The sequence below is a fragment of the Canis lupus genome, chromosome 1 (assembly GCF_011100685.1).
Source record: "Canis lupus familiaris isolate Mischka breed German Shepherd chromosome 1, alternate assembly UU_Cfam_GSD_1.0, whole genome shotgun sequence".
NCBI lineage: Eukaryota > Metazoa > Chordata > Mammalia > Carnivora > Canidae > Canis > Canis lupus.
The window spans coordinates 89,243,315-89,254,577 of NC_049222.1; the positions used below are offsets into that span (position 1 = coordinate 89,243,315).

The 11,263-nt window shown below is 41.0% G+C and overlaps 2 protein-coding genes across 5 annotated transcripts in view; both read right to left on the reverse strand.

Annotated features, from left to right (window-relative positions):
* Positions 1–11,263, reverse strand: part of PIP5K1B (phosphatidylinositol-4-phosphate 5-kinase type 1 beta) — a 299,484-nt gene that overhangs the window by 210,196 nt on the left and 78,025 nt on the right. The gene's annotated exons all lie outside the window — the stretch shown is intronic.
* Positions 8,599–11,230, reverse strand: PABIR1 (PP2A Aalpha (PPP2R1A) and B55A (PPP2R2A) interacting phosphatase regulator 1). Its single transcript, XM_038527144.1, has one exon. The coding sequence runs from the start codon at positions 11,113–11,115 to the stop codon at positions 10,252–10,254; it is 864 nt and encodes a 287-aa protein (XP_038383072.1). The 5' UTR covers positions 11,116–11,230; the 3' UTR covers positions 8,599–10,251.

The window sequence follows — 11,263 nt, forward strand, 5'->3', positions numbered from 1 at the left end:
AGAGAGAAGGAGGAACAGAGGGAGAAGCAGGCTCCCCACTGAAGAGGGAGCCCAACACAGGACCTGATCTCAGGATCCTGGGATCATGACCTGAGCTGAAGGCAGACACTCAACCAAATGAGCCACTCAGGTGCCTCAAGAGTGTTCCTTTTAAAACTTATAATGATATGCCACTTCTAGGCTCAAAGCATTGCAATGGCTCTCCATCTCTCATAATCAAAGCCAATATCCTTCCATGGTACACAAGACCCTATGATATCTACACTTGCAACAATCCCTCCTCTGCCCACCTCTCTCAGCCCCTCTGACTACCTTACCCTTCAGTAATTCTGCTCCAGCCACTCTGACCTCCTCATTTCTCCTCACTCTACATGTTATGTAATTATTTATTATATATGTGGTCATCCTTCCTAGTACTGTTAGAATGTAAGCACAACGTGTGCTCTACAAGGGCGTGAGTCTTTGTCTACTGATGTGCCTTAAGAGACTAGCCAGTATGAAGTGCATATAATAGATGCTCAAGTCAAAATTGCTCAAAAAGTGAATTTCTAGTCTCTTTGCACGCTCAGTCACATGACTGGATTCCTTTCTCTTAAAAATAGCCTGTGCCAATTTTTCACCCATTTATCCATTACTCATCTATTCCATGTAAACTCTAGCAATTAGAATGTGCTCTGCACAGATACTAGGGGCAGGAGTAAAAGGCTGAGCCTTTGCTTAAGCACATGGCAAAGAGACAAGAAACCATACAAATATCAGCTGGTAACACACTTAATAGAAGGAAGCACTGGGTTTTAACAGGATCAGAGGAAAGTCATCTAACTGGCTAGGGCTGGAGAGGCAGGGGCCATCAAGAAAGGCTTTCCAGAACATGTACCTCTTGGGTTAAGTTTTGAAGGAGTTAATGAAAGAAGGCTGGTAGAGACTGTAGAAAAAGGAGAGGTGAAGAGCCATTCTCAGTAGAGGACACAGCTTATCAAAACACAGCATATGGGAGCATGAAGCCCTGAGGAACCTCAGGTAGCTCATTAGAGTCCTAGAATTCCCAGGACATGTGGAGGGGGAAAAATCTGGTAGGAAGTAGTGTGGTAAAATGGAGCCCTAACAAAGACCCTACAGATAGGTTTAGAATTTTAATTCAGAGTTAGAAACTTAGCATAAATTGGTACGGTAAAGAACTCCAAGACTTCTAATGCTTGACCCCAAGTAACCTGACAAGGATAATTATTATCATTTACTATCTTTTCAGAAGACTCAAAAGAAGAGAACATTAAAAGAAAGATGCTCAAAGAAATTCATAAACATATCTTGATTTAACTCCAAGTCCCAAAAGAACTGGAAGAAAGAGTACACAAAGGTCCACGAAGAAATGAGCATCAACGTCACGGTTTAGTCAACAAGGAGCTCCCAAGAGTCCAAGAGAAGGCTCCCACACCAAAAGAAATACCCAATTTCTCACTTGCCATTCCCTCCTCAACATCTCATATTTTTCCTTTCAGAAGATACCAACACTCACTAGCTACCGGTCTCTCCAGAGCTCCGGTAATCCTCCTGGCATTGCAAGAGTAAAATTGTTCTTTCTCTTTCAATTAAGGGGGAGGGACTGCCTGAATCACAGGAATGGTTACTTCAACCAACCACTTGACTTTCCAAGGGGACAAAAGATCTTTCTCAATTGTCTTCTTTCACAACATGCCTTGCTAGCCAAGCCCTAGATGTTAGTTTGGCTCGGAAGACCACTGTAGGCAATTAGAAAAAAACCAGAACTACCCCTGGCATGGATACAGAACTGAACTTCCATGGGACAATAAAAGCAACAGGCTTTCTGTTTTCCAGTTGCAGTCATACTGCCTTAGAACCTGTTACTGATTTTCACATCTCCCTACATACTTATTCTAGAAGTTCAAAAAAGAGAAGTAGCTTTCAGGCACAAAGAGATCCTAGACACAAACCCATTTCTCTTTTAGGGTAGCACTTGGAATCAGGAGAAAAGGAGAGGAAATCTAGAATGGGAAGAAAGCTCAATTATGACTCCAAGTACACAGATCAAGGCTCATAAAGTAGGTCAGGCGTGTGCACACGTGAATGTGTGTACGTTTGTGTACCTCAGATTGCATGTGCATGACACTTGAGTATTTGATGTTATCTCTAACCTCTCTCTGTTATAAAATCATTTTCACAAGCTACACAACTAAAAGTCACCTTTGAAGTGATTTTTAAATACCTGCTGAACTTTGAAAATGATAACTAACCCTTTGGAACAAATTGCACCTTTTGATGGGTTTGTTTCAAAATGTCTAACGTAGGAACATGACACCATGAAACTTGAAGTCTAAGCACAAATTCTAAAATGTACTCAAAGCAAAGTTTTCCTCTTTTGGTCCTTTCATTCAACAGTGAAGTCATTTCCTAGGAGGTAAAGTTAAAAAATAATAAAGTTTCTCAGAGATTGCTCAATTGTTCTGAATTTAAATCTCTGCCCTCTGGGGAGAGTTCTTGTAGAAAAAGAAGACAAGCTTGTTATTAGGCAATAAAAGGGTTTGGATCCTTCTTTAAATCCTGCTGTTACTTTCCCTCTAAAAAGAGATACATTTTCTCCCATTCAGTATAGGTTGCCTTGTCGGTTGATAGTCTCCTTCTGGGTGCAAAAGCTTTTTATTTTGGTATAGTCCTGATAGCTTAATTTTTGTTTTTGTTTCCCGTGCCTGAGGAGACAGAGAAAATTGTTTCTACCGCTGATGTTGAACAGATTACTGTCTATGGTCTTTTTCGGTTTGCAAATGATGTATCTGAGAAGGGGTTAATATCCAAAATATATAAAGAATTTACACAGCTCAACATCAAAATAACATATAATCTGATTTTAAAATAGGCAAGGACCTGAATAGACATTTTCCCAAAGCAGACATACAAATGGACAATAGACACATGAAAAGATGTTCAACATCACCAGAATAATGGAAACCAAAATCACAATGAGGCATCACCTTAACACCTGTCAGAGTGGTTAGAATCAAAAAGGCAAGAAATAGTGTTGGCGAAGATGTGGAGAAAAAGGAACCCTCATGTAATCTTGGTGGGAATGTAAATTGGTACAATCACTGTGGAAAGCAGTATGGAGGCTCCTCAAAAATTTACAATTAGAATTATAACCCAGTAATTCCACCACTGGGTATTTACCCAAAGAAAACAAAAACACTAATTTGAAAGGATATATGCACCGCTGTTTATTGCAGTATTGTTTACAAAAACCAGATATGGAAACAACCCAAATATCCATCAATAGAAGAATGGATAAAGAAGACATGGTATGTATAATGGAATAGTACTCAGCCGCAAAAAAGAATGAGATCTTGCATCTGCAATGACATGGATGAGGGTATAATACTAAGTAAAACAAGTCAGAGAAAAATACCACATGATTTCACTCATATGTGGAATTTAAGAAACAAAACACACAAAGAAACAGAAGAAAAAAAAAAAAAAACAAAGCTCTTAAATACAGAGAACTGGTGGTTGCCAGAAGGGGGTGGGTGGAGTGATGAGTGAACTGGGTGATAGGGATTAAGAGTACACTTATTTTTTTTTAAAAGATTTTATTTATCTGACAGAGAGAGCACACAAGTAGGCAGAGTAGTAGACAGAGGGAGAGGGAGACGCAGGCTCCCTGCTGAGCAGGATCCTAGGATCATGACCTGAGCTGAAGGCAGATGCTTAACCAACTGAACCACCCAGGCTCCCCAAAAGTACACTTATCTTGATGAGCACTGAGTAATGTACAGAATTGTTGAATCATACTGTACACCTGAAACTACTTTAACTCTATATTAATTATACTTCAATTAAAAAGAAAGGAAAAAATATGATACATTTTAAACTTACAGGGCTTTTTTTTGGGGGGGGGGAGTCAAAATAGTCTTGCTTTTGTTTCCCTTGGAATGACAATCTAAGGGCAATCAAGGATACTGTATAACTGGAATATAACAAATCATATACATATACTTTTAAGAAAATAGTCTAAAATTTGTATTTTGGTATTTATTTCAAATAGCAAATCAGTTTGAAAATATGTAAACCACAATTTATTTCTATACCAATTTAATTTTTCCTACTACTAAAGAAAACAATTCTTCTGAGAGCTTCCTTTAATATGTCTAAAATCATCCTTTTAAATAAACGTATCATTTGATTCAACATATAAGTGGCAGCAAGAGTAGGCTGGAAAATAGACTTTATTTCAAATAAGGAAAAAGTCTGTTCATAAGAAAACAACAAAAAGACCTAAATTCAAAAAGAAAAAAAAAAAAAAGGAATAGAGACTTGAGAAAGTGTACTTGGTTTTCTCATGTTAAATGGAAATAATCACAGCACCTACCCCACAAAACTGTCCTGAGAATTAAATGAACTCATATGTACAAAGCACTGGAAATAGTGTCTAGGTGTTCAATTTAGTGCTCAAAAAATATTAGTGCTAATTATTACTAATTATTGTTACCGGCAATGGGTCATGTTATCAGGCCATCTTTTGCTTTCCCACTGGGGAAGGCAAGCAGTCTTGAAGGGATCAAATCTTTTAAAAATCTTGGCTATAAAGGATGATAGTCCTATTTCGCAGGGGAAAAACAGTGAAAAAACTGCTCCAGATTTCTCAAAGCCAGCAGCAAAGAGAAGGTAATTACAGAGGATCAGTGTTTCCAATCTGTGAAGGAAGAGTTATCACCTAAGAGAGAGAGGGAGATAAGGCCTGTTCTGCATTTTCCAGAGAGACAGCCTTGAATTCAACAATGGAAGTTACAGATGAACATGTCAGCTGAAAGAAAGACCCTCCAAAGTGGAAAACACTGACCTCATAAAAGGACAGGCTGCCCTGAAGGGTAGACAGCATACTGTCACTGAGCGTCAATGCAAGTTTCCATCAGCCAAGGGGGATCAAGAGAGGCTTCCTTAGCCAGTCCCCACTAGATGACAATCATGACAACCTCCCAGGTGATGACAGCTGACATTTCTGCGGAAACTGCCTGGCACTGCTGGACTTTACGTATACTGACCCACGTAATCCTCTCCACTGCTGGGCTCCACAGCATGTGCTCCTAACTACTACAATACTCTGCCTACCACCCACTTTTAGAAACTTGAGCAAATTACTTATTTAACCTCGCTCTGCCTCCACTCCCTCATTTGTAAAATGACAATAGCATTTATCTCTCAGATGATATTGATTAAGAGTAAGTGAAATTGTTTAGTACCTAGAACGGTGCCTGACACATAACAAGTATTTTATATATAACTTTTTTTTTTTTAATAGAAAGGTCATTTCAACTTTTAAGACAATTTTTTACATGGATGGCAAGTTAGGGCAGGCATAAAGAACTGTGCTGCCTACAGGGAGCAATCTAATTTTTTTTAATCATATAAGCGGAACTCAAGGCTTGCTGATTGAGGATTGATTCTCTAACAAAATCAAATTAGCCATGAAAAATATGGGCAAAACTGAAGCAGGAGTTCTGCATGAGATCCAATTCTCTGTATACTTTGTCACGGCTGATTTTTAGGCCTTGAGAAAGGGGGCCTCGTCCATCACTCACTGCTAACTTGTTACCATCCTCAAGGCCTTGGCCAGTAATTCAGCCACATTTTTAGCAGAATCTTTAATTGCTCCATACACTGGACTCAACCTAGATGTGCTTAACCAATTTTTTTTTTAAAACTTTATTTATTTATTCATGAGAGACAGAGAGAGAGAAAGAGAGGCAGAGACACAGGCAGAGGGAGAAGCAGGCTCCCCACAGGGAGCCCAATGTGGAACTCGATCCCAGGACCCTGGGATCACGACCTGAGCCGAACCCAGACGCTCAACCTCTGAGCCACCCAGGTGTTCTTGGCTTGACCAATTCTTAAACCAAGGTCAATCCAAACCACTTCTTTTGTATCTGTCATCCAACTGCAACCTCGCATCCAATGTGGCCTAGTAAACCTGCCTTTTGACCTTGAGTCACTGCTTTACAATTTTCATAAGGCAACATTAACTCTTTCTTTTGCTAAAGCTTTTAAATCTACTCCCGTCCACACTCAAATATCCTAGACTACTCAATAATTGAAAAAATAAGAGTAATCAGAAACAAATCCTTTCCACTTTATATATACCTTCCTCCACACCCATCAACTCCTGCAATAGCAAATCAATTTAACATGTACTGATATCTTTGTTTGGGTCTTTTCACTCTTTCTGTTTTCAAAGAAAAATAAAATGCCTCCAGACCTCCTTTCCCAGGCTCTTTAAGATTTATTTATTCATGAGAGACACGTGGAGAGAGGCAGAGGGAGAAGCAGGCTCCACTGGGGAGCCTGATGTGGAACTTGATCCCAGGACCCCGGGCCATGACCTGAGCCAAAGGCAGACACTCAACCACTGAGCCACCCAGGTGTCCCTTGACTCTTCTATACGCTGATGCTACCCTGGAAATGTAGTTTACATCACCTTCCTTGGTTTGTTGTTCTGGCAATGATTCCCATCTTCCACCTCTCTCTTGGATCTTCAAACTTTTTGTACTCCTCTATAAATGTGGCCGTAAGAAAAAAAAAATCTTAGTCCTGTTTCCCCTCATAAGCCTGGTCACTTTCCCCATCTTACTGCCAAATATTTAAGAGTTGTCTCTTCTATAGGTGTATGACCAGCTGACCTAACCTAATAAACCTGAATTACTGGAAGGCATCCTGATACAGGTTATTCTTGATTACAATCAATCTTTTAAGTACACTTAAAGGTTCTGACGTCCAGCAGTCGCAGATTTGGTGACCATTATTTTTTTTTCCATTTTCATAATGTTTATAACAGACAAAATAAAGGAAAATATACCACAGAGGTTTGTTATATAGAACAGACTGTACTTTAACTAAATGTTGATATGTGCACTGGGACTTTCAGCAGAGTTTATAGCTTATCAATACTCATATCTTACAAATGTTTTTTGAAGGATAGTTCTCACGTGACCTAAGCCCTTACAGTCTACAAAGTAATAGACTAAGTTTATGAACAATAATATGACAATGTAAATGGTCTACATAAACTCTTAGAGCCTCATCTGATTTAAAATTTACCACCTATATAGAAAAATAAGCTTATGGATGTGAAGGTTTCCCTGTACCTTCAGAGAAAATGATCTGGTAAGAGGATCTAATATGGGAGAGAAGATGATGTATTTAATGAGAAGGAAGCAAGCCAGTGAGGGTGGGGTACAGAAAACAAGAAGGAGGGGCAAGGGTCAGATCCCCCAGGGCCTCCCGGGCCAGAATTAGTATTTTGGTATACCACAAACATAACAGGAAGCAAATGAAAAGCCTTAAGCTGGGCGATGGAAGATCAGATATGCAATTTTAAGAGGATTACTTTAGCTGCTGTATGGAGAATGAATGGACAGCCTACCAGAGACAGTGTGAGAGGGAGAGATGGGAATTACGCTAGAAGTCTCGGAGGGAAATGAATGGTAGCCTGGGTTGGGGTGGCAACAGAGATGAAAACAAAGTAATAGATTCTGGAAAAGAAAATCACTAAGACTTGGAGAAGATTCGGAGGAAAGAAAAGGAAGAGATGTCAAGGGCGTGGTGGTTCCTGAATTTATATACATATATACATGAAAATGAGGGGTAAAACATCTTATACAGTATATCTTGAATTAACAGAAATTAGCAACAGGAAGGGAAGATGAATTTTACATAGTAAAAGGCAGACTTGCAGTTTTTACTATATAGGTATCTGCATTGTTTAAATACTTTTATAATCAGCAGGTATACATTCTTTCATAGTTAAATTAACATGCAATAAAAAAAGAAACAAAGCACTTGCCTGGCTGAAAAGGACAGGAATGGCATTTTAGGGGAAAAGAACAATCCATCCAAAGGCACAACACATGAAAGTACATGGCATATTTAAAGAATATCAAGTAGTCTAGTGTTTGCAGAGTAAGAAGGAAGGATGTGTGTCGGGGTAGGATGAGCAGAGCTGTGAAGCTGTTTTACAATATGCCCGGTTCACGAAGGACAGTATTATATGCCAGGTTACAGAAAGCATTCCCTACACCGTGGGAAATGAGGATGCACATCGAGTTTTCAAGCGGGAGGGGGGAAAATCAAGTTTATATATCAGAAAGATCACTTTAGAGGTGGGGTGAAGACCAGGCCAGAGGGGAGGTGGGAAATCACTTAGGCTGGAACCTAAGCTGAATCAGAGGCAACAGAAGCAGTGTAGCGGAGAGGTCTCAGGTTCACTTCAGTAGACAGAACTGAGTGATCACGCTGGATGTGACAGGGAAAAGGGGAAAGTCAAAAACGCTTTCTATGGTTTCTCGTTTAGAAAATCAGCGAGCACATCAATTTAGGTAACTCAAGAACAGGTTCGATGAAAAGATACTAACTTTTGTTTTGGAGATGCTGAGGTTACAGTACGTCTGGAAGCAGATCAAGGTACCCAACAGGAAGTTGGACATACTGGAGGAACAAGGTCAGGACTGGCACACATGAACTATTACCCAGAACAGAGAATTTTAAGCCTGTGGACACAATCTTACCCTCAACATAGTTTCATTGAACTCTTAAGGCAACTTTCAAAAGTTGACTAGTTCCATTTATTCTCGTAGTTGTAAAAAAAAATTCCACATAATTGTTAAAGTCTCTGTAGGCAGTTACTTAAAGAAAGCCGGAGCTTTTTGTCTTGGTCTCTTTTATTTCTTCCCCTTTTTTTGTCTGCCATTCTTTCTACCTATCTAGTAAAGGAAGATATAGGAAGGTATAATATAAAAACATTTGTTATTAAATATTTTCATATTTTGTCTTAGTTGTAAAAGGCAAAGAAAAGAACATTTCACAATTCTACCTTTAACAAAATCTAAGTTAAATAACGATTTACCTATGTGACTCTCCACTGATTTTTTTTTTTCTCTTTCAAGTCACTGACCCTTAATCAACTGGCATCCCCAAGGCAGTCAAATCCAGCTGTGGCTTTAACTACACAGGTTCCTGCAACAATTCCACAGTTCTGTTGTTGCTCACTGTCGGAAATCCAAGTCACACTGTACCTCTGTCTAACCGATGATGCCCTAGTTTGGTGGGAGGTGGAGAGGAAGGACCTGTTGGCAAGGAAACAGCGGCTTCCTTCCTGAGCCAGGGAAAACCAGGAAGGTAACAGATGGGCAGAGCAGAAAAGCAGCCAAAAGTTGCTCTGGCTCCTTGTTGGCAGGGATTTTCACTGAGGCACAATTGGATATTTTAAAGCATATCAATGATTGAGAGATTTTTATCTGCCTGGGTGCTCTGGTGAAGTTCAACAGGGCTTCCCACATTCTCTACATCTGAGAAACTTTTAAGTTTGCAGTGGTACAAAGGACCTGGTCTCAGCCTATGTACAGTGGGCTAAGACTGCAAGGCACTGTCCCATGTCCCTTCAGGATTATACCCAAGAGAATGCACTTTCTGGTCTAGAAAAAATTTTTAAACTTTTCTGTAGTTATATTGGCATGACTTATTAGAATTACTATTAAAACTTCATTAGAAAATGCGTTTGTTTACTTTTATATAGTTAATTTAAAAAGACTTGTTGCAAACTTTTATATTTTGTTTTTATCATTCCCCCCTCACAGCCACTTGTGTACCCAGAAAATTAAATATCCGAGGATTCCTGGGTAAAATAGACAACCACTGGATCACTATGTTATAACTAACATATTTTTAAAAACCGCTGTAAGTAACTAGGTTATCCTCCATCAAATAGAAATTAGCGACCACTGGAAAAATAACATCAAAAATTAGTGTGGGCATGAAATATGGAATTTTAAAACATCAGTTTACTATACTGATTAATTCAACATTTATATTTGCATCAGAACTTAATAATCCCATAAATAAATAGAGCTCTCGATTATTTTAAAAAATCAAGGGATAACATATGTATTTAAACATATTAGCAGCATAAAGACGTATGCTTCAACACACTTATTGGAAAACGTCTGAAAATATCACTACACTGAATTCAAGGGCACCCGCAGGAACCTGACATAAAAGTTCTCTAGAGTAACAACATCTCAGGAAATTCCAAAAAAAAAAAAAAAAAAAAAAAAGGAAAGGGTCGAATAGGAAATAGCCTCAAATTAATTGACAAAGTTCAGTGCTTGCTCCAACTTGATTTTTCTCTCCATTGCAAAAAAAAACAAAAACAAAAACAAAAACAGAAAACAACGAGTCTCGGGATGGGAGGGTGAATCACTTAGATGAAAGTTCATCTACTGGAATAAATGGAGAGGCCGCTTGGGCAGGCGACACAGGAGAGTCGGTGGTAGTGCTGACTTTCGCTGGTGAGTTACAAGAAGATCCGGCGCTGCTGCTGTTTCCGTCAAGGGTATCAGACGATACGCACACGCCAGGATCTGACAGCTGTGCAACGTCAGAAGAAAGCATGTTGGTGATGCCCTGGAAAAATCTCTTTGGCTGATACTCAGTTTCCATTTCACATTTTCTTTTCAGTGGTCCAAGAACACTTGGTCTAATGCAATTGATGGGACTCTGGCTTCTCCGGGTAGTAAACCGAGTCGTTGGGCTGGGAATAGGGCTCGGAGGCAATCCATTGCTACTCACAAAACTTTGCAAGGATGGTGAAAAGCACTGCTTCCCGATCCCCCGGGTGGGTGACGGCGCTGGTGACACCGGAATGAAATCGATGCGCTTCGGGGAGGCGGACTTCTCCGCGTCGTTGTCACTCAGGCTGAAACTTTCCTCCCAGGAGTGGCTTATCTGCATGGCGTTCTGCACCTCGCGCTCGTGGACGGTCTCTCGGTTGATGAGGTCCATGCCCTCCTCCTGCTTGATCTGGTGCAAGCGGCTGCTGTGCATGCGGACCGGGGAGGCCGGCAGCAGCAGGCCGTGGCGGTTCGGGAACGTCGTGCTGTTCCGCCGGGCGCTCGGCGCCTCGGCCTGGAACACCGGCGAAGTGTCACTGAGGCCGTGGATCAGGGGGGCGCTGTTAGACCTCCGGAGGCCCCCGCCCGCGCCGCTGCCGCCGCCCTCCGCCGGGCTCCCGCCAGCACCCGGAGGCAACTCCAGGTCTAGCTCCATCTTCTCCTGAGCCATGTCGGGGGCAGGGAGGCGGGGGCGGCGCTCAGAGACCTGGGATTCCCATTCCCCGCGGTCCAGGGCCAGGGCTGGGGCCACCGCCGCCGCCGCCGCCAATCTGTCAGCGGGCTCGTCCTCTTGCGCATGCGTGCCCCTCCGCGCAGGC